Source organism: Manduca sexta, chromosome 23 (genome assembly GCF_014839805.1).
Source record: "Manduca sexta isolate Smith_Timp_Sample1 chromosome 23, JHU_Msex_v1.0, whole genome shotgun sequence".
Taxonomy (NCBI): domain Eukaryota; kingdom Metazoa; phylum Arthropoda; class Insecta; order Lepidoptera; family Sphingidae; genus Manduca; species Manduca sexta.
In genome coordinates this window covers 13,509,274-13,532,992 of record NC_051137.1, presented here as the reverse complement: position 1 = coordinate 13,532,992, position 23,719 = coordinate 13,509,274, and the positions used below count along the sequence as shown (strand labels likewise).

Below are 23,719 nucleotides of genomic sequence, written 5' to 3'. Positions count from 1 at the left end.
AAAACGTAATTCTGGCAAAAAAACTGCGTATGATTGGTTGACATTATATAAGAACGAATGTACTTAAAGGACAATGTAGCCAGCATACTAAGTATTATGAGACTTAACATCTTTTGGGGATCAATCGCTTCGAGGAAACCAGTCCGCCAAGCTGGTCTAATTGTGCAAGTGTGAAGCAACAAGCAATGAAGTGCCAGGCAGTAACTACTTTATAATTAAAAAGGTCTCTACGATGTTGATTGATATGGTCCTATCGCTTACACCAAACGAAGGACACTCTCTCATCATTCAATTGAAATAAAAAAAAATCCAAATCTGGTGTCACTACAGTCCCACAAAAAAACTTCAGCAATATTCAACATACAATGACAGCACTACCATAATTACCGAAATCAAGGTTACAGTAATTTTATCCACCATAATCTGATTAATACGCTATAGGATGTGGCATCTCGCGCTTGTGTTTCTCTCTGCCCTTTCCCATGGGTTTTGTCAAGCGCCATGGTGGAGCAATACAGTTTACTACAGGATCCTGGTGGATTCCTTTAAGGATGGCGATGGTGATGGTCTAGGGGATTTAAAAGGTAGGTGTTTTGTATTAAGTTTTTAGCGGCAGTTAGCACAGAATTTTTATGTGTGAATATATGCAGTGTTCCAAGGAATTTATATAGAGTACGATTTAAATATAACTATTTTATTGTAATTTTCTGTAAAAGATCGGTGACTAGGTCGTACCACTTATCATTAGGTGAACAATACGCTCGTCTCATCATTCAAATAAAATTAATAAAGGTAACAGATCTGCTGAAAATTATTAAAAAAAATTAAAATCACTATATAATTTTTTTGTATTTTAGTAAAATTTTATGAAAATTTTAAAAAAATTGTGGACCTTAAGTAACATTTTTCTAAAAGATTTGAGAATCATAGACTACTTCAAGTATTACCTAAACTATTTCTAGGTGCAATAAAACAACTAAGCTACGTGCGGGCAGTAGGAGCGGACGCAGTGATCCTCTCATCCTTATCTTCTAGAAGTAAAGATTGCTCCAAACCTGGCGTCATTGACTTTGCTGCCATCGACGAGCGATTTGGAGACATTGATACTTTCAATATTTTTATGGAAAAAGCTAAGAAAATTGGTAACACATTTTGAGGGTTTAATTATTGATTTTATTATTTTTCTAACATAGCATGTCCAGGGCTTTATCCCCCAAAGGGTGTTGATGTCAAGTAAACAAAAAGTTTTTAAAAAATGCTCAAAAATTACGTCACGCTGATCTTAATTGGAAGAGAGAATAAGGCCACATGGAAAAAGATTTTATTAAAAACACGAGTCAAACTATTAATTGCTTATGACAACTAATATATTTAAGCGATATGAAAAGAACGAAGTATTTCACCATTTCTGTGAGAGACGCTAACGTTATAGAAGAGAACGACACATCCTAGCAATAGACTTATCTATAGGATATGTCGTATCCATACATTTTTCTGTTTGCTATTACAGTTAATGATACAAAGGTATCTTGGCTACCGTCCTAGTCGAAACTCATTTTGTAGGCTGTCTTCCGCGTAACTCTTAGTTAGTACTCATAAATACTATAAGTACCATTTAACAGATCTGAAGGTAGTAGCAACCCTACCACTGCGAACTGTGAGCTGTGATTCGGAATGGTTCTCGTCCAGCGCCGACCGCGTCCCCGGCTTTGAAGATAGGATTGTGTGGCTCGAAGGCAGTGCTGATGATCCTCCACCAGTAAGTAAAATACGTCTACAGTATTTGTCTTTCCTCATTCATTCAAATATGAATGCCAAATTGCATTAAAACAAGTGTGATGCCCTAAGTTGGCAGCAATTATTCAAAATAATTCAAACAGGAAATTCGACAATACAGCAACACATTTATGCGTGAAAGAGAGACGATTCTCTCCGAAGACGCAACTATCTATCTCTTTCTAAACTAAAACATGATTTGCCTTGCCGAGTATATACGTCTCTATAGTAAGAAATGTTATATTTACTGTTGAGTATTGTTTTGTTTTTTAGCGTGCTAGTATGTCATCGAATTCTCTGCAGTGTGCGTGATGTTAAATTTTTTCACGAATTAATTCCAGCTTTGCGTGAAAGTATTTCTAATATATTTAGCGCTTCATTTTATTTATAAAGCGTATGTGAAAATAAATTCTAGAAAGGTATCATTTCATGTTTTTTTAGAATGAAAGTGACTCTATCAAATGGGTGTGGCATGAACCGCGTAGCGCTTACTGGAAGTTTGTTAATGGAGAAGCCCTCTTAGATCTCTGTTCTGAGGCTATAGCCGGTGCCTTATCAGCCGCTCAGTGTGCTTGGATCAGGCGAGGAGTCAACGGCCTGCTCCTTAATCCAGATTTCCTAGATCAGAAATGTGGAGAGAATTTACTAAAGAGATTGTCGTCGGAAGCTGTCAGTTGTGCTCGAGGAGCTGGGATGGATATCCCGTAAGCTGTTTTTGCATTGATTCTATGTATTTCCTTTTTTACCTACTGTTTATTTCTTGTTGTTTCCATAATATCTCTGCCAATAGTGGTAAAGCTATTTGTCGAACCTTTTTCCTACCTACTCTTACGGCATAAATCTTTTTTTTGGAATAACCCATAATAGCTCTAACATAAAATTATTGTAATTATTATGAAATGTGATTTCTTAATCTGTGGAACTGAGTCCTCAATTTTCATATAGAGCGATGACAATCTTAGTTGTTTAGAAAAAAAAATACTGTTCAGGATTAAAATTTGGATGTAATATAGCGGTAGATTCGTAACTTTATAACTTACGTCATAGACCTTAAAATCACTAAAATTTGGATACTCTATATGCAAAAAAAGAGACACAATAGTGAGCTAATGAATAAAAATATTACATAGTACGAGAAGTGTAGTAATTTATTATATTACAGGTTTTTTTATAAATAAAGAAATAATAAGAAACCAATGATCTAAGGATTATTTCATCTTTTCATAGAGTTATATTGGTAGAATCATCTCTTCATCCCGAGACTGCAATAATGTATTACGGAGAGAATGGAGCAGGAGCCAATAGTATCATTAGCACTGCTCTAGCGATGCCGACCAGACCCTCGGCAGCTTCCCTCGGAATAGCGGCTCATGCTGCAATGCTGATAGCTCCTCCGGATGCTTTACCTACTTGGATTGTAAGTTTCAAAAGATGTTTTCAATATTATTATTTACGGAAAAAGTTATTATCCTGACATTTCATAACAACACTTCTTTTTATCTATGTTTCAATGTTCTAAATTCTATCTTTCCAGACCAGTGCAAGCGGCGAGAGTCGCACCACATCTCGCTATGGTAGCGAGCTGGTAGATGCCGTGAACCTCCTGGCCTTGACACTACCAGGAGCTGCCATCATCCAACAAGGTGACGAGTTGGGAGCCGCAGACACGATACTTGAATGGGCCACTAATAACAACTGCTGGCCACATCCAGGAGTGACATCGGCCTCGCCATTCCCTTGGGATGACACTGTTAATGGAGGTTTCACAGCTGGAGAGCCCTGGCTGCCCCTGGCACCTAACTATAGATATGCCAATGCAAAAACTGAGTTTAAAAATGACTTCAGTCATGCCAGTGTGGTAAAAGTCGCGGCTGCTATGAGGAAGAGTCCAGCAATGGGACCTCATGCTGAGGTAACATTCAATTTTTAAATACTCTATATGTTACATTCTGACTCGGGTCATAAAAAATGGTAAGTCTTATAACCGGTAGAGCTACGTTAAAAATATTTTTATCTCTTCCATAATTTACTTATTTTTTAGCTCCGCATACATGTCAGAAATAATTGTCAAAATTCTGACATCTATAAGAAACTGAATGCCTTTCTTCTTTTAATCACAAACTGGCTTGAGGTCTACTAGTGACGAAGGGTCCATATAACCCGATTTCTGCTGGCTTCCCTTTAGGTCGAATCTAATTATCATTAGAACATTTTGCAGACCGCATTCATTGATATTAGTATCTATATATTGTGTCGGGTTCCCTTTCATAAAAAAACGCCTTTTGCCATTTTGTATTTATGTGTGTTTTCAGATTAAACGTCTCAGTGGAGCCCTGGCTGTACTAAGATGGGGGGGCTCTGGATCTCTGCTAACTGTTGCTAATCTTGCTCGAGACATTACTGACGTCCAGCTGTCCAGAATACCAGGTCTTCCAGCTGAAATGACCGTGGTCATCAGTTCTGCTGGCTCTAGGTATTCTACAGGCTCTCATATTGCTATAGACAAGTCATTAAAACTAGGACCTGGAGAGGCAGTGCTCTTTGCAGGAGGACCAAGGCATTGCGGTGGACCCGGCCCCGTAGATAAGATTGCGACAAAAATAACGGAAGGCTGGCAGAAACTGAACAAATATTTTGGGAGTTAAGACTCTACGTTGAAAATTATCTACTTATTGAATTTTGGGAAAATGTTTCAAAAATTCGTTGAGTTGTTTTTTTTAATATTATTATTAAAATTATAATTTAATTTAAACTTGATTTTTATTATGTCTCAAACTCCGATTAAAAACAAAGAAACTACTTCAGTAGCAGCTCTCTTTCAAGGATAGTGAAAAAACGATTTAGATTTTTTACCATAGTCTGGGAAGGAAAATAAACATGAACTGCCTCTTCGACATATTATTACGGCATGAATGCAGTGCTGAAGTCTAGGATTTAATCCCCGAGCCGGGAAAAGTGATATTGGGTTTTTCTACTCAGTATCAGCCCAGAGTGTGAAATTTGTGCCCGTTATGGCGATGGGCTCTTCTCTATTGCATCATAGAACGGAATACACACAGCGGAAAGTGGATGTACCTGTTACGCTTCTGCCTACCCTTTTGGCAGATAAAAAGCGTGAGTATGTGTGTAGAAAAACATAATGTGAAATATGTTTTTTCAGGTAAACTTTTTACTCAGGTCACTGAATATGTCAGGCATTGAGAAGAGATATGGATTTATATTCGTTGAGTTTTTCTTTCTCTGCATATGGTATAGAATATAGACCGATGCATTATCTCTTGTTAGTTTATTACACTTTTTTAAGGTTATCGTAGTTCAATGTTGTTATGACGAATGTTATGTTAACCGAAGTGATAATATATTTGCACATACAATTTCTTGTTAGCGAGTTAATAGCACAGCGGGTTAAAACTTGAGTGAGATGATTTCTTATGTTTACGCGAATGTAAGTCATTGAAATGAAAGTATTTACGTATTTTATTACGGTTATTTATATTATTATTTTCTCTCGAAGTTCCGAACACTTAGCAGCCTTCATAGTCACGGGGCGGACTGAGGTGTTGGTCGTCCGTAAGTCAAAGTTACAATATCTACCTACATTTTACAATTATACAAAACTGTAATTTTTTACTGTTGGTGGTCCATTCTACGCAGAATGAGCTCAAAGTGTCTTGAAGTCTGGCAGAGAGTGAAATGCTTGAATTAGACTCTAGCTTATGTGCGGTAACTTCACATATGAAAATTATAAGTACATAATCTGCTATAAGTGAATTTGAGTTACTTAAGCTAGATATCGTTCAAATTTCTTAGCAACATTTATTTATGAAATGTTGATGAAAGCGAATTTCCCTGGAAATCAAGTATTTTTTGTTAAAATTATGGATTAAAAGAATATCGTAAAATAGATGTTTCTTTCTGCTATATAATCAAAATTCCATAATTAATCATATCATGATGAACATAATGACATTAATAATTAGTAAGTTAATAAAAAAAGGTATAAATATTTTTTTTCATATTATAAGCTGAAATTATGTGTTTTCTAGAAACAGTTGCCGGTTTAAATAGCAACGCAGGATTTAGAACATTTCATGTTTTTTTATTAGAATAATGTGGATAATACAAAATATAAATAAATATCCAAGTGACTTGTAGTGGAAAATATTTTCGATGCAAACGTGAACTCTATTACCCAAGAGTTATGTCTGTAATATAAAACCATCTGGAGCTTAAATTGAACTTGGACTCTCGAGCCTACGTCCGGTTAATAAACTGAGGATATTCCAGCTGCGATTTTGTCCTTTATTAATATTTTTATTACAACTTTTATTATTTTATTTTTGTTTTTAGAATTTTTACTATCCATATCATAATTCTTTTTTTTTTGTGTTTTGTTGTTCTTTATTAATATTTTTATTAGAACTTTTAGTATTTTATTTTTGTTGTTAGAATTATCCATATAATTCTTTTTTTGTTATAAAGTGTTTCGTGATAGAGTCAAATTTTAAAAGTAGTTACAATTACAGATATTATTGATGATTTTTTAATTTGAATTATATAATAATTAATGAAGCAATAAATTAGATACGAAGTTATGAACACAATATAGAGTAAAGAAAAATGTGTTTGGTTCCGATATATTATAAAAGATTTATTGAAAAAAATCTTACTATGAACCAATACATATTGAGCCCTAAAAACATTGAAAATTATGTAGAAACGAGAACTATAATTAAGAAGATAAATATAATTAAAAAGTAATTAAGTAAATCCATAAAAATCTTTTAAGTCCCTTTAGAAAAGTATCGGTCGGTAGATGTTATAAAAAGATCAAAATGCAGGCAGGCGTGAACCCAAACGGATGGGAAACAGGAAAAACCTTTTACTTGAATGTAAAGAAACGTGGAAAGACTTTTACTTCTTCTTCGCAAATATTTATCAGAATTGAAAAGATTCCAAATACTTTTAGGGACTCTCATTACTTAAAAACCTCGTTAATCCCCATTTAATCTTAACTTTATAAAAAAATACGTGTTTTGAATGAAAAAAAAAATTCTCTAAAAATTTAAAAGTTGGGTTATGTATTTTTGCAGAAAGGTGCCTGTTTTTGTAGTAAAAAATATAACGACACGATGAAAAACCCGCCATAGCGATTCGTTCCGCCAAGTTGCGCTGCTTAAGAAAAAAAGGCCGACATAATTGTGACAACTATAGAGAAATGTTATGTCTCTTGTTGTAGTAAGTTATAGCTCGCACTATACTTCATAATTTATTTTAACGTAATCTTTGTCGAGATAAAAAAATTAAAATAATAATTGCCTATTTAACAAAACGTAGTTTACCCAAATATAGATTTTATTTCCTTATAATTATAAATCAACTTTTCCCATAAAACACAAATTAAACAAACAAAACTATACAAGAGATACACGATAAGCCGTAATAACCGGCCAATAATAATTTAAAACGTATTACAGTATGACAATTCGTCCTGCATGGAGGGTAATGTCGTTACAGGGGTCCGGGGGGGTAATGAGTTCTAAGGAGGGGCTCCCCTCCCTCCCTCACTTTATTGTCTACGCGACCTATATTCAAGGAAGCGTCGGATTTTAATACTTGTTACAGATTTTTTAATAAAGACAAATTACTTGTAAGTACACGCCAAACTGGTTAAAAATGGAAAACTCCGCAAGATGGCGCCAAATAATGCCCTTTTAGGGTACTTAATTTAGCATGAGAAAAGTTTAGCATTTTGATGAGGCAATGTGCCCGCCAAAACGCTCCACAGTGTGACGCGTTAATTAAATAACGAAAAACCTTACAAAATTTGTCTTGTAAGTTTTAGACATACTGTTCGACGAAACAGGGATATACAACATGACTTACACTCTGACCCGAAGCCATTTTTCAAAAATGCTGTGAAAACAGGTGGCGCCAAAAAATCTAGAATAATATAAAAATAGTATATAGACTCACAGAACTTGCTCTTCTCGGCGGCGACATAGCTGGGCACGGTGAGGATCGCGAAGATGGCGAGCAGCACGCTCGCCCACATGGCGAGGCGCGCGAGCTCCCTGGGGCGCGGCGCGGCGCGCACTGCCGCCCGCCCTATCGACCCAACACCACCCAGCCCGCATGCGCCGAACCACGCTACGCTACTACTGGCTTGCCGACTAAGAGCCGTATCACACGGCAGCGAAGCAACAGCGTTTTTTTTGCGACTGGGATAAAAATGTCTTCAGTTCAAAAAACACTACTTCTAACAGTTTAGGTTTTAAATGTGTGATAATATCGCGGCCGCCAAATGGATAAAAATGTAAACAAATTATTACACCGCTTTAATAAAAACTATTCAACGGAAGTTTTTTAAACTAAATAGCAAAATTTTCTTAACGTATGGCTAAATCTCGTTTGCCGTTTCCATGTGGTTTGCAAACGAATTATTTTCAAATGGTCAGAGTTTATCATTATTTTTAAAAACAAAATGATAAACGCCTAGGCATATAATAACTGTGAACTGTGCTTTGAGACTATGCAATCAGTAACCATATTGACACCGCGATTATACGCAAATCGCCAGTCGGCAAAGCTACCAGTATCGCGTGTGCACAGACCCTAAGATATGCTTTGAATGGAGTACGTTTCATATTAACGCGTATCTTGTTTTTAGTTTATTGATTAATATTGTGTGGTTAATACTTTACACCACTCTATTTCGGGTAACTACTTTCAATTTTTGATAATTTAAATGACTTTGTTTTTTTTATAAACTTATTTCTAATCTAATTATAATTAACTTTAGTGTTATAATATTACATTCAAATGTATACTTTTAAAGCGAATTTAAAATATAGAGATTCAAAGAATGCGACGTATAAAATGTCATAAATATAAATAATCATCCATAAGTCAATGTCATAAACTGATTACCACTCATAGTCCGGTAAAATTCCCGGAAACGTATACTGAGACGGCTCGTACTACAACCGTACGAGCGACCCGCTCGATGACTCACTCGTTCAGAGTGAATGAACGGGTAGCTTTTTATTTTAGACTACGAGACTATTCGCGGCTGAGAGCTGGGGCGTTGAACTCCATGTAAGATGCACGGAGTCGTGTATGCGATTTTGTAAAACGACTTCGTGCGAAGCCTGTCTTTCAAAGACAAATGCTTGTGGGATCCGCTATTGTTAATTTTTATCTATGGTAAGCGCTAAAGATGCCACAAATATACCAACCATACTTTTTTTTAGTAAGGTCAGTATGGCACAAATCTGCAATCGTCTTGAGATATTTTTTTATAGTTGTAACATTCGTTACTATATTGCCATTGGTCATGGATTACTGTTTGTGTTTTCTAAAATACTGATGTAATATTTCAATTAAGAACTTTATAGTACATAATACGACAATGTCTGAAATGGCGTTTGAAGAATTTTAGTCGAATTATCTTTACCTTATATAACTCTACATCAAAACTACTATATTGCCATTGGTCCTGGCCGAGCTGGCCAATAAATACCCTTTATAGTATGACTCTTTATACATGCCTTCACATAGTAACCTCGGTGTAAACCTCCTCCATCAACTTCCACAGCTTACTGTGTCTTGGGTTCCAGTCCAGTCGTGCTATCTTCAAGAATATGTCTTCCCAACTCTTCACTGGTTGACTTTGGTGTCATTTCGCAGTGTCCTTTCAGCTATATTTCTAAACAATCTATTATTTTCATTCTTACAAATGTGCCATTTTTTTTATTTATTAATTTGAAGGAAGCTTACAGACTTATAGAATGACTATACATTTTTTTCTGTTGCTGTCCTAATAAATATGAAATTTTGTTAACAATGTTTGTAAGCCAAACACACACAATTCTGAATGGATTTATATTCTGACACACAGGTGGGATATCAGATTCATTTTGAGATGGATTATCTCGAGATTGTCGTGCGCGTGGGTTATAATGTTTACGAGGGAATTATGTTTACTTCACCCTGATACATTAATATTTTACCTTACACCTAAAGGTTATCGTAGTTAACAAACTTGATTTTAAACAACATTTTATTTGCGACCTGACTAAACCGCAGGTCGTTGAAATATGGAACTTTTTGTACAACCAAATGCAATCTTAATTATTAAGTCCATCATAAATGGTACGACCACCCTCGGATCATAAAGTAAGCACCTTAACTGCCAACTGACATCTAATCCACATTTCCCATAGCTAAAGTAGTCCACTGAAAACTAAAACTTCCAAAGAACAATAGCATTGCAGATTTTCCACTGAAAGAGAAATCTAAGCAGTCGCATACTTCTTTTAGACTATAGTCTTCATATATATGATACTAGTACTCGTAACCCTGAGACTTCGAGTTATTTACTAACTTCTGCCAACAGTTTCGCCTACCTGTAATTGAATCTAACTTGAAATCACAACCCAAACTTATTTAACACTAACGCCACTTATAAAATCCACCACTACCAATTGCAGCTTCTTTTCAAAACCCTATCTTTCATTACCCTCACGTGAAATTGTCTATCTCAAGAAATAATGGTTACCACATATACTCAATTATCCAAACCTTTCCAAATGATCCAAGACCACAACTAATCAATTAGTAAAAATTAGAAAAGTGTTGTCAATAGATAAGACAGCTGATGACTCCTAAAGTCGGTGTCAGTCTCGAACCTGCGACTCCACAGTCGTTCCAAAGGCCCCCGACCGACGTCGACTTCTCAAGATGACTTTAGCACCGTACCCTTGCGTATCAATGCCCCCCCTCGCGCCCCCACCACTTCAACGCACTCGACAATTTCAAGAGCCCTTTACTTAAAGTACCTTTGTAAGCTGATACCCACAAATCCTTAGAAGTAGGTCAAAAATGAGGTTATGGGCTTCAATTGATCCTGTTTTATGAATGATATGTCTTCTCTTGCGATCTTGGATATTGTGTCCTATTTTTAAAGTAGTAAAATCTTTCTAGGCTGCACTACACTCGAAAACACTCCTACTGTATCACTTATAAAGATTTGAAGCATCAGTTTTGTTTAGATCATTAATTTCTCCTTCCCCTAAATTCCCTTCCTTTTCAAAGAAATATAATGCACCCACTATTGGTTTGGTTCTTAGTAAGTAATCAATGACATCGTTTGACTCCAATATATCGTATAAAAATGTAGGAAGTGGAAGCAATACAAATGCCCAAGTGATAATAGATATGATATGAAGTATTTAACATTATTGCAGCAATTAATAAATGTGTATAATTATAAAATGGTAAGGTTTGTTTGTTTGTAATAATCTGGTACTATCGAACCATTTCTAGAAGTTGTTTCCATACTAAGAGTCTGGAACTAATGAACCTATTAAAAATATTAACTAATAGAAAATGACAATATCTCTGAATGACAAGCTAAATATAATTTTATTTATTTAGTCCAGAGACATTAGCTAAAGCAAACTTGCGAGCAAAATTTATATTTGGTGATAAAATAATTTATTTCTCAGAAACATAATATCACTTAAATTATAACTAGATTAAGTAAAACTAAAACAATAATCTGAAACATGTAAATATTCCTTTGTGAAATATATGAAGACAAAAAGCGGCGATAGCCTAGTTAGGTGTGGAACGGACTGTGAAGACGAATGTCCGCAGGTTCAAATCCCAAGGGCACACACCTCTGACTTTTCTAAAATCATGTGTGTATTCTTTGTGAATTTATCGTTCGCTTTAACGGTGAAGGAAAACATCGTGAGGAAACCTGCACATCTGAGAAGTTCTCTATAGGAATTTCGAAGGTGTGTGAAGTCTACCAATCCGCACTAGGCCAGCGTGGTGGACCAAGGCCTTAATCCCTCTCAGTAGTGGAGGAGGCCCGTGCTCAGCAGTGGGCGAGTATATAATACAGGGATGATATTATTATTATATTATTATATGAAGACGTGGGACGCCCTCCGACCAGACGGCGGGACGACTTACACAAGAGAGCCGGCAGCGACTGGATGCATAAAGCGGCAGATCGAGCTCTGTGGCATACCTTGGGAGAGGCCTATGTCCAGCAGTAGACTGCAACGGGCTAATGATGATGATAAAAATAAATACGATTGTCCATGCAATTGATAAGCCGAGGTTGCATGCCGGTATAAAAACGTCCTTGCTTAGGCAAATTGACACGTGCATTACTGCGAATACGGCTCTAACCTGGACTACACCGTACTTATTCTTCCTTTCTCTCTGCACCTGAAGATAAATATAGTAGGATCCAAATAAAGTATAGACCGACGAGGGGTAATTACCTCTAGTCAGTCAACACAATTATGTCACTTTTTTATTATAATATCCCTAGAAAGAAGTATGTTCATATTTCTGATGCGCAACTTCCTCTGGGATTGCCAACGCCTTGTTAATTTCTGCCCGAAACAAGTGAGCGAAAAGCGTTAAGGTATTAAAGGTTTACTAGCCAGTGTGGGTTACTGGAGAATGTTAAAAAATCAAATTGTGTCAGAGTGGCGAGCACAGTGTAGTTACTATGGTTTGTTATTCATAATTGAGGCGATAAAAAAGGTTACTAATTACATTTCGTGCAGTATCCAATGCCAAGTGACTTGTTTAGTTGTCCAGTCTTTCTGTTGATATAACAAATCTTCAAGTTTATTTAGATTAATTAAATACTTTACAATCTAAAAAATAAAATATATTCTAAAAAAATACTTTACTTTCCTTATTGTTCTTTATTTTTGCATTAACCCAAATTTAACCATCTAAAATAACGTAAAAAATATCCACAATCACACGATAATCGACAGCCGATCGATTAATTACCAAAATCAATCATGATTGCGAAACAAAAAAAAATCCGAGATAAAAAGGCACCCCATCCAGGATCAGCAGAGGTCTCGAATACCGTACAACCCAGCAAATGGTGGGCTCGACCCCGGGTACCCCAGACCACCGCTGATGGTATCGTCCTGCCGAAATTGTCGTCTGTTTGTGCGTATCTGGCATTGTTCGCCGTTATCACCTTATCAATGATAATACGCGGGGCCGGTGATATCGCTCGTTAATTGTTTTGTGCAAAACGGTGTGGCGAGACAGTCGCCTTGCTTATATAACAAATCCCTAAATTAATTAAGGCAACAGTATCAGAGGTACGCGTGTATGGACCCTTCACCTAAATTCCCTACCACGGCATACTGAAAAGGTACTGATCTTCACTTGAAATAGTCCCAAGGCATCCTAGGACTGCCAATATACCTTTCTACGATCATGACCTGCTACTTTGCTGTTACTTTGCTGATAGAAAATAGAAAGAGTGTATGGAAATGACATCCTATCGATAAGTTAATCGTTAGGATATATCATACTCATATGCAACGCTAGCGTCAAAGATTGTAGCAATGTCTGTTGGCTTTAGTCCTTGTATTCCTGTCTGTTAGGCACCGAGGTGTCTAACATTAGTGCGCTGGATTGCGTGAAAATATAAACCAGTGATTAGATTTAAATATCAAAGCTTTATTGAATAAGCCAAGTTTACAAAGTAAAACTCGAATAACGCGGCGGCGTTGACACTATCTTGAATTCTTCACTATCTTGAATTCTTCACTATCTTGAATTGTTCACTTTCTTGAGTTTTCCTTTTCCTTTTCTGAACTTGTTGTCTTGTCGGCGATCTCGAACTAACTGCGCTGGTCGGGGTGAATTCGCTCATTTATATCGAGCTCTTGAGTCCCGCACCTCGGAGTCGGAGCGCTGCATGCGTCGGCGCGGCTCGGCCAATCAGAGCGCGCGGGCGGCGCCTTTACGTAGGCGGCGTGTGTGAGCGAGACGGAAGATGTTTCTCTCTCGCTCCGTGTGTGTGTGGTCGAGACGGAAGATGTTTCCCTCTCTCTTGTTTTCTTCGCCTGCGTATATCGGTCACCCTGCATTTTTAATTTTTGCTGAATGTTTTAATCATCCTGCACATCCTCCCGCCGTGTATCGCCTGCTGGGGGCGATACATCTCCTTGACGGGTGCAGGTCGCTGTTTCGCAGGCCGGCAGGATTACTATGACCTTTTTCGTCGGTCTTCGTAGGACTCCGCCTCTCGTTGCGATGTCCACGGTGCGCACGATGCCGTCCGGTCCCGGGTGAGTCGCGATGATCTTGCCTCGTACCCACGCGTTCCTTGGTAAGTTGCCGTCGACGATCCGCACCAGGTCGCCTGTGTGAAGCGTCGGTCCTCTTCCATGCGGCTCCCGCCGGTTTCGCAGCTCCGGTAAATATTCTCTTAGCCATCGCGCCCAGAATTCGTTGGCTAACTGTTGTGCTGCGCGTAGATTGATGTTTGATCCGTAGCCGTAGTCCTCGGAGAATCCCGGTGTGACGATCGGTCCCTGGCAGCCCAACAAGAAGTGGTTGGGTGTCAGAGCTTCCGGGTCTTCAGGGCTGACCGAGACGTGTGTCAGCGGGCGGCTGTTCACGGTGTTCTCGACCTCGGCGAGCAGTGTGCTGAGTGTTTCTTCTCTTGGGTGCTTTTCTCGTAAGACCACGGTGAGTGCAGTCTTTACGGATCGTACCAGTCTCTCCCAGGCGCCTCCCATGAATGGCGCTCCTGGAGGGATGAAGCGCCACCGTATGGCTCTTCTTGACGCCTCTCGTTCCGCGCCGTCCTGCAGCATGTGTCGCAGCTCCTTTTCTGCGCCGTGGAAGTTCGTCGCGTTGTCACTCCATATCTCCGCGGGGCATCCGCGGCGTGCGATCATTCGTCTCAACGCCATGATGGCGGAGTCCGTGCTCAGAGAATGCACGATCTCCAAATGCACTGCTCGAACGGTGAGGCACGTGAAGAGCGTCACGTATCGCTTTCTGGTGCGCCCTGCCGACGGTTATTGTCAGCGGGCCGAAGTAGTCGAGACCGGTGTAAGTGAACGGTCTCTGGTGGTGTGCCAATCTGCAGGGCGGCAGGTCTCCGGTGATCGGCTGCGGCGGGTTGACCATCTTCATTCGGCACTTCAGGCATCTTGAGATGATTTCTTTCACCGTGGGTCGCAGTCGTATAACCCAACGGTATTGTCGGCATTGATTTACCGTACTTTCGGTGCCGGCGTGATGCAATAGCTCGTGAATGTGTTTTATCCACAGCTTAGTTGCGAGGTGTCCGCCGTCCACTATCGGCGGATTCTTCATATTCTCTGAGACTCCGATGGCGGCGGTGATTCGACTCTTGAGCCTTATGATCCCCTCAGATATGTGAGTGCTGAGGGGATAGAGCCGGCTGTCTCGGGGTAGTTGCGTGCCGTTTGTTAGTGCACGCAACTCGGCTTCGAAGGCTTCTTCTTGCGACGCTCTTATGATTAGCGTTTCGGCGCGATGCTGTAGCTCGGCGGGCAATATCACGAAGTCGCTCCTCTTGCTCACCGCGGGCTTGGGTTGCTTTGCGTCGCTCGCCTTGTTGTTTTTCCAATCCGGATCTTGGCTGGGACGTTTCTTCGTTCTTTTGTAGTGTATTCTCTGCGTCCGCTGGCGTAGTATCTGGATGGCTTTTAGAACTCTTGCTGTCGCTCGCAGATAACGTAGCCACGATGAGAAGCGTTGCACGTCCGGTATGGCATCGCTCAAGTGTTGTTTTTGAGCGATGGCGAATACGGCGTGGCTCCTTTCCTCGCCCGTAGTGTGTGCGGGCTGAGGGTCCTTTTCTATTGGCCAGGCTTCGGGTTTTTCTCGCAGGAAATCTGGACCGTGGAACCAGCGATGCTCGGCGCCGAAGTCCGCTGGCGTGCCGCGTGTTGCGTCGTCGGCCACGTTCCACTTCGTAGGCACCCATCTCCACTCTGGAACTCTGCTGCCCTCTTCAATGGCTGCGATGCGGTGCGCGACGTATGGCTTGAAGGCTCGAGCACCCGTGCGGATCCAGCACAGAGTTGTTCGGCTGTCCGTCCAGAACGTGGTCGAGTCCGGCTTGTGTTGGTGTTCATTTTTCACTGCTATCGCCATCCGTGTCCCGAGAACCGCAGCTTGCAGCTCCATTCGCGGGATCGAAAGCAGCTTGAGAGGTGCCACTTTCGCCTTAGCAGTGAGTAGTGTCACCGCGGTTGTCCCGTCGCTGTCCACGGTGCGCCAGTACAGGACCGCTGCATACGCCGATTCACTGGCGTCTGTGAAGACGTGAAGCTCGAGGCGAGATGCGGTGCTGTAGCTCAGGTAACACCGCGGCACTGCGATGTTGCTGGCAGCCTTCAATTGTGTCAGCCATCTGCTCCAACTGGCGGCTATGTCTGCGTCGAGTCGGTCGTCCCACGGCGTTCCGCGTCTCCAGACTTCCTGCAGCAGCTGCTTCGGCTTGATTGTCAGCGGAGAGAGAAGTCCTAAGGGATCAAAAACTGACATAACAATCTTTAAAGCTTGACGTTTCGTAGGAACTTCGTCTTGCAGCAGGCTCGGTGGGACGTCGACGAGGCGCAGATCGAAGGCCAGTTGATCTTCTTTTGGACGCCAGATTAACCCGAGGACTCTCTCGTGCTTGTCTTGAATGTTGACTGTTTCGCTGCTTGACTTCTCGCCCAGGGCCTTCAATAGTTCGGGCGAGTTCGAGGCCCATTTCTTGAGTTCGAAGTGGGCTTCGCTGTGGATTCTTCGGACTTGCTTGGCGATTTCCTTAGCCTTTTCTAATGTCTCGAAGCTGTCTATGTAGTCGTCCATATAGTGTTTGCTTCTTATGGCTGCGACCGCCTCCGGACACTCTTCTTTGAACCTCTCGGCGTTGAGGTTCATTACGAATATCGCCGTTGAGGGCGAACTCGAAGCACCAAAGATGAGCGTCTTCATTCTGTATTCTTGCGGAGGCTTGTCGTCTCGTCGGGTGCCTCGCCAGAGATAGCGCAAGGCGTCCCGGTCCTCTTCTCGGAGTTGTATTTGGAGAAACATCTCCGAAATGTCCGCTGTGATCGCGAACGGGTGTTCCCGGAAACGCATAAGTATCCCGGGAAGCGGCTGCAATAAGTCAGGACCTGTGTATAAATAGTCATTTAAAGACACACCTCTGGTCTTTGCAGCCGCGTCGTGCACCACTCGCAGCTTGTCGGGTTTCTTCGCGTTGATCACCGCGAAGTGCGGGAGGTACCACTTCTTCATCGACGTCGTCGGGACTGCTGGCTCTGCATATCCCTTGCGAATTAGCGCCTCCATCTGCTCCGAGTATCTGCATCTAAGCTGCGGGTCCTTGTCGAGTTTGCGCTCAACGTTGTGCAATCGCTTCAATGTGTTCTGGTAGTTGCACGGCATGTTGACTTCTTCAGACTTCCACAGTAGGCCGGTCTGGTATCTTCCATCGGGCATTCGCGTTGTTTTTCCTTCCAATATTTTCAACGCCTTCTCTTCCATGGTGTTCTGTGGCATCTTGGGTTGAATGTACATGTTGTCCGTTGTGATATATTCTTCAACCAACTTCTGCATGTGTTCATCTGCGGCTGCGGTGTAATTGATGAAATTCACCCGATTTTCGAGGGCTCTTGAACGGCTGCCATGCACTACCCAACCCAACGGAGTTAATGATGCTACGGGTTGGTTTCTCTTACCCTTCTTGGTTCTTGTTGCCAACAGCAGATGCCAGTTGTCTTGCCCGATGAGGATGCGAGGGCGAACTTCCCGAGGGTCGAGATGCGCGACGAATTCGTCCAGGTGTCGGCAGTCTCGAACAGCTTCTCGGGATATCTTCTGTGTGGCGAGCTTCAAGTCGTTCACGGTGTGTGCGTCGATCTGTTGGGTGCGGAGGTTCTCACCTTGTCCTCTGATTTTGAACGACACTCGGCGTGATCCGGCGTTGTTCCTGGTCGTCCCGTCGTACGTGCATATGTGCAGCGGCTCCTCCGGTCCGTCGATCCCGATGCTCTTCGCGAGGTCGTCGTCTACCAGGGAGACTGTGGATCCGTCGTCGAGGAGCGCAAAGGTGTCGACTGCTTTTCTCGGGCCGAAGATGCGTACGGGAGCTATCTTGAGGAAGGACACTCGCGGCACCCACGCAGAGTTGACTTGCTCGTTGTTGTGCTGCTCTTCACTTTTCGACTCGACAGGCTTGTGTGTCGAGTGAAGCATGCGATGATGATAGCGCTCGCACCCGTCGATGTCACATTGCTTCGATTTGCACCTGTGCTGCTTGTTCCGACGTCTCAGGCATCGGAAGCACAGGTTGCGCTTCTTTGCTTCATCCCATCTAGTGTTGACGTCGGCGTTGGCGAATCTTGTGCAGTCGGCGATTGTGTGGCCCTGTCGCGCACACAGACTGCACATTGCTTCGTCCGTTCTTTCGGTAGCGGCGTGTACCCGCTGTTGTCGTCGCTGCATTCCGTCACTGTTCTTGCTCGGAGTGCGGTCGACGATCGTCTCGGCGGCGGCGAACGGACTGCAGAACTCGGCCTCCCGCATCACGAAGTTGTTGAACTTCACGAGGTCCGGTAGTCCGGCTAGTTGCGATGCGGCGTACTCGTACCATTGCCTCTTGAGCGTAGGCGTGAGCTTCTCTGTTAAACCTTTAGTCAACTCTGGATTGTACATATAAAAGGTGCAATTGAGCGCTTGTAAAGTCCCGACGATATTCTGTATTCTAGTGGCGAAGGTGCATAAGTCGCGCGGTGACTCGGTGAGTCTCGGCAGCGCGCGCAATCTGTCCATCTCCGCCATGGCAATGGACTCGGGTCGACCGAAGCGAGTCTCTAGTGTCTTCATGACCCCGGCCGGGTCTGCATTCGTGATCAATAGGCCTTGCACTGCGTCCTTCGCTATCCCACGGAGGCTGCGGCGTAGTCGGGACATATTCTCGACCTCCGTGAAGTGATGGGACGTCTCACAATACGCGGCACGAAAGGTTAACCACTCTTGATGTGCACCATTAAATATGGGTAACTCGACATACCTCAGTGGTTGCTTATAATTTGCGGCCTGCACTGCCTGCGTAATCGCCGAAGCTAACTCCTGCAGCTCCGTTTTCACTGCTCCTTGTTGAGTGTTTGCTGAGTTGACTGCGGGCTCCTTCACGCAGCTCACGTTCGGTTTTGAGACGTCGGTGTTGGCAGGAAACTGTCTCGACACCTCCTTGCTGTTGTGCCAGGCGGCGATCACTGGCGGCGCCTGTGCGAAGTAGTTGCGAGGCTGCCACGGTGCGGCAGCGATCGTTGGCTGCAACTGTTGCCAGGGCGCGGCGGCGGTCACTGGCTCGAAGGCTTGCGCAGCGGCGGCTGGCTGCCAGGACGCGGCGGCGGTCGCTGGCACGAAGGCTGGCGCAGCGGTGGCGGGTTGCCGGGACACGGCGGCGGTCGCCGGCAACGGCTGCGTAGCTCCGGGGCGCTGAGACGGCGGGTGTGCGGCAGTGACTCCCGCCGGTGTAGGCGCCGAGGCGCGCCAGGACACGGCTGCGGTCGCTGGCACGTTCTCTTCAGGCGGCGGTTGGTGTTGGCTCTCTCGAAGCCAACTGTCGACACGCCGAGATTGCTCGGCCTCCGCAACGCTGATGACAGAGTCGACGTCGTCTTCGTCGCTGTCGGCGGCTGCAATTTCAGCCAGCTTTGCGGCGGCGAGCTCCAATCTCAGCCGGGCGAGTTCAGTCTTGGCTTGGGCGACACGATGAGCTTTGGAAGATCGCTTCGTTGTGGAAGCTGGCTTGCTTCCGGTCGGCGGTTGCGGGGGCTTCGCTGTGGCGGCTTGCTGCTCCTCCACGGCGACACCGGCGACGGTCGGCTGCGATGATCCTTCCGTGATTTCAGTCACGGACGTCTGCGTGGCCTCCGTCGTTGTCCCCGTTGCGCTGGTAGTGTCGGTCGTCGTAGCCGGCGTACCAGTCGCGACTGCCGAAGCGGCCTGGCGACCTACTGATCTAGTCACTGGCATTCTAATCACGATGATCCGGCTCGAAGGACCAGAATGTTAGGCACCGAGGTGTCTAACATTAGTGCGCTGGATTGCGTGAAAATATAAACCAGTGATTAGATTTAAATATCAAAGCTTTATTGAATAAGCCAAGTTTACAAAGTAAAACTCGAATAACGCGGCGGCGTTGACACTATCTTGAATTCTTCACTATCTTGAATTGTTCACTTTCTTGAGTTTTCCTTTTCCTTTTCTGAACTTGTTGTCTTGTCGGCGATCTCGAACTAACTGCGCTGGTCGGGGTGAATTCGCTCATTTATATCGAGCTCTTGAGTCCCGCACCTCGGAGTCGGAGCGCTGCATGCGTGGGCGCGGCTCGGCCAATCAGAGCGCGCGGGCGGCGCCTTCACGTAGGCGGCGTGTGTGAGCGAGACGGAAGATGTTTCTCTCTCGCTCCGTGTGTGTGTGGTCGAGACGGAAGATGTTTCCCTCTCTCTTGTTTTCTTCGCCTGCGTATATCGGTCACCCTGCATTTTTAATTTTTGCTGAATGTTTTAATCATCCTGCACACTGTCGGTAATGTATCTACTCAGTGTCGTTTTGAGACTTCAGTGTAGTCGTTTCCTCATCATTCCTGCATTAAACTGTTGTAAATGAAATTCAAGCCTTCTATACTCTGCTGTCTTAGTCTGTGTGTAGAATTCAATTGTTGCTTCCTCACTCTACTCTGTGAACTTCATTATAAGACGTTACGTAGCGTTATAGTTTAAATGATTAAAATTATTAGTTAGCACTTAGTTAGTGTTTATTATAAAGTGCTTAAATACATGTTTACTATAAAGTGCACAACATAAACTTTGAGGTCATCAGTTTGATCCTTACTCTTGGGATTTGGTCCAGAAGGTTTGACGTCAGACAGGTCAACCGGTAATAAAAGTAAGCTAAAACGCTTGTGCACCATGCTTGTTGCGACGAGCCCACATTGAAGTGGAGGGTAGAAAATAAAGACAAACCGTAACTGATGGACCCTGAACTGAAGTCTTCTCTCGAGTCTTATCCCTGTAGAACGTGATGAAAATACAACAAGAGGAGTCCATGTCGTTTTTTGTGATTGGTCGAGAGACTATCATGTGACTCATGCGTTCGTCTCTCCACCAATCACAATTGTTATAATTAAACATTACGAACCTTCCAGTCGTGCTTGTTTTACTATACTCTATCCCCCTTATTCATAGACGTTTTTTATCTAAGGACAGCGTAAAGCTGTGCTTACAAGTCTGTTTCTCAGTGCTGACGGCATGGCTGTCTTCGCAGTGCGTAGACATATGGCCGTTGTGATTGGCTAATATTGAGATACAACAATACTTAGATAAAAAACGTCTATGAATAAGGGGGTATAAATTTAGTTCCTTGTGCAGGCGTCATTTACAAACCGAAGTTTTTATTTCGCTATTATATACAACTGCTTATAGTTGAGTTTGCCTCATAAATTCATAGCCAGACGTACTTTCAGCTGAACTATACAGCGTGTGTTCACATATCCATAGAGACTGTAGTGTAGAGGGCCGCGCAAGAAACTGCCACGTTTCATTTCCGAGGGAACGCCCTGTATACGTTACGAGTAATGTAGGAAACTCGGATAACGTTGAAAAGACTATTTATAGCCGCTGGATATAGTACATGAGATTTTTTCTTTTGATGGGATGGTACAATATATAATTAAGATACGACATTGCTAGGATCATGAAAAGAGGATTTCGGTAGCGTAGTCGTACTTCTTGCGTAGCACGACTGCGGTCTGAAAAGTACTCTGAAGTCCAGGGTTGGAATCTCGGGTCTGGTAAAGTGATTTGAGTCTTTCTGCTTAACGCGGTCTGGAAATTGTGCCCGATATGGTGATAGACTCGCCTCCTATAATATTATGGGGTTATTATGCAGTAATGCCAACCCACCCTTTCAGGAATAAAGAAGATAATGTTGTTTTTTTTTTTTTTTTAATGAATCACGACCAGAGTGTTATGAATGTCTCACAGAATACCGATACAAAATAGCAACTTCATAAGTCTCTTACCAATTCGTATTCCTTATAAACAAAGATCGTCAAGCACACACGTCTTCTGACAATGTACGCCTTTGAGCGTTGATGTACACCACCAAGCCTCACCTGTCTGGAAATTTTCTATTCATGCTTCTGTTCGCCTTGCTGTGCCACAAGTATTCTCAACACGACCCTACCATTTCAGAGCAAAAGAAGAAGAAACAAAATGCAATCTACAGTCGCATTCAAAACTAAGTAAAATATATGGTTTGCTGGTGGTAGAATATTTGTATCTGCTTCAATAATCACCATCGTACATAAGGTGTTAAAACCCGCCATAGTGGTTCACGTAAGTAAGTCGTGTTCCGGAATCAGCCTGTGTATATCCGGCTGCAACAGGCCGGCATAATTGTGTCAACTGCTGAGGGGTAATCATCTCTCTTCAATCGACATTCTATTAGACCCCACACCACTTACCATCACGTGCAATACACTTTATCATACCCGAATAAAAAAAAATAAAAATAAATCACCACTTATCATCACGTGCAATAGGATAACATTACCGCACCCGTTAAAAAAAAATTGACCGTCACAAGGCCACGTAGTAACCAGACATTACGCATAATTCCCGACTATCCACAGTATCAGCAACACGCTGTAACTGAAATTGCTTTTGCCCTGACGACGGCGTTAATTGAAACGAATCAACGAGGTTCACTATTTCTTGTTTGCTTCATAGATTTCTATTATAGCAACATATAATAATATCGATGTATGCTATACTAGATTTAGCTCTCAGCCCGTCAGAATAAAAAACCTTTTCTGGAATAAAAGGTAACATTATGGTCAAAAAGTTTTCGCTTACCCAAAATCTAGATAATTCGGTTCAGCCATTTTGGAATTTGAAACAGATAAGAGAAAAGATATAAATATCAAAACATGGCTTTGGGTTTTAAGAATGGTAAAATAATCTTGTGAACTTAGAAAGAAGAGATCTCTACAAGAGTTTTTGTTGAAGAGGACAGTGGTAGTAGTGAGGGTAAGATCGGATAGGTTATGGCTCCAGGCTGCACATAAAAAGGGGTGGCACGTTAAGCAAGATTTTTTCATGAGTATTTTTTTTCTGTCTCTCCCAAAGCCGCGCATTGGCTAAATCTGGCACTAAAGTAGAGGGACGCAAATTTTTGGTGGGCCTTGGGTACCAAAAACCCAAGCTAGGTCACTGGGTGGATGCGGAATCAGATATATTGTAAGCCAAGAATAACGATTTCTCTACTGGAATGCTTTTTCCCCTGATGAGCGATGGTTGCTACCAAGTCGGATAAAGAGATATCATCAGGTAGCTTCCCTCCATAACACCCGTTTGTTAATCTGTCTCTAAGCTATGGTGGGGGTGTCTGCTTGCCTCGTTATTCTTCTCCACTTTGCTCTATCTAAGATAGCTTCGAAAACTTGACTTTCTCTCATATCCCCAGCCCTACATCTTTCCACCTTGTCTTTGGCCTGCCTCGGGATCTTTGGACAGGGATGGATAATTGCAGCTCTAAATTTCCTGTTTAATCAGACAGGTCCTCTTCACAAGTCCATACCATTGCAGCCTACTCCTGCATTATATCTGCGATGCTCGCACGCCCAAGTTACTCGCACGTGCTCATTGTGGATCCTATTGAGCTACGTGTTAATGTGATTACAAATTACAAGCGCCTTTCGAGTAATTATTGTCGCGATAAGAAATATCTGCTATTGACATAAATGAAGGCGTACGTGGTACTATCACCCAGCTTCTGAGCGACTGGATATTTATTCTAGATTCACTCGAGGTCCAACACTGTGTAAACCTTACCGAGAAATACCAACAAAAACCCTGCACAGTCCTCCTCACTGCATTAAGGACATTCTTTGAAATAAGCAGCCCAATAATGTCTGCAACCATCCCTGACCCACTTTATGGCCCATCTCCATAGGTTAGAGAGGAGTTAGGGGAAAGAAGACTCAACAGAGATTCTCGTGTTCCACCACCTACACTATCGTCCAACTTGATGTTGGAGTTACTGTTATTAC

The 23,719-nt window shown here is 42.6% G+C and overlaps 3 protein-coding genes across 3 annotated transcripts in view; 1 reads left to right on the top strand and 2 right to left on the bottom strand.

The window, feature by feature from the left end:
- Positions 1 to 9,458, bottom strand: part of LOC115445345 — a 66,916-nt gene extending 57,458 nt beyond the window's left edge. The window contains exons 1-2 of the mRNA XM_030171579.2: positions 9,379 to 9,458; positions 7,753 to 7,997 (exon numbers count right to left, since the gene is read on the bottom strand). Coding sequence (XP_030027439.2) covers positions 7,753 to 7,997; positions 9,379 to 9,458 — 325 coding nt within the window. The remainder of the gene's footprint in view (positions 1 to 7,752; positions 7,998 to 9,378) is intronic.
- LOC115445328 (maltase 1) lies at positions 151 to 4,522 on the top strand. The gene is made up of 7 exons (XM_030171556.2): positions 151 to 584; positions 963 to 1,142; positions 1,623 to 1,759; positions 2,218 to 2,480; positions 3,004 to 3,193; positions 3,311 to 3,688; positions 4,089 to 4,522. Exons 1-7 carry the CDS (start codon positions 443 to 445, stop codon positions 4,419 to 4,421), a joined length of 1,623 nt encoding a protein of 540 aa, XP_030027416.1. The 5' UTR covers positions 151 to 442; the 3' UTR covers positions 4,422 to 4,522.
- Positions 9,459 to 13,594: 4,136 nt separating the features above from the next.
- Positions 13,595 to 19,638, bottom strand: LOC115453172. Its single transcript, XM_037441750.1, is given in 2 exon segments — positions 13,595 to 14,624; positions 14,626 to 19,638. Coding segments are annotated over 2 exon segments (5,910 nt in total). The 3' UTR covers positions 13,595 to 13,727.
- Between the last annotated feature and the right edge of the window lie 4,081 nt (positions 19,639 to 23,719).

Bases quoted from the DNA above. Each gene is read 5' to 3' on its own strand.
- LOC115445328 (XM_030171556.2), top strand. From the start codon at position 443: ATGTGGCATCTCGCGCTTGTGTTTCTCTCTGCCCTTTCCCATGGGTTT. The intron at 585-962 runs GTAGGTGTTTTG...AACTATTTCTAG, and splicing joins TGGTCTAGGGGATTTAAAAG to GTGCAATAAAACAACTAAGC. The intron at 3,689-4,088 runs GTAACATTCAAT...GTGTGTTTTCAG, and splicing joins CAATGGGACCTCATGCTGAG to ATTAAACGTCTCAGTGGAGC.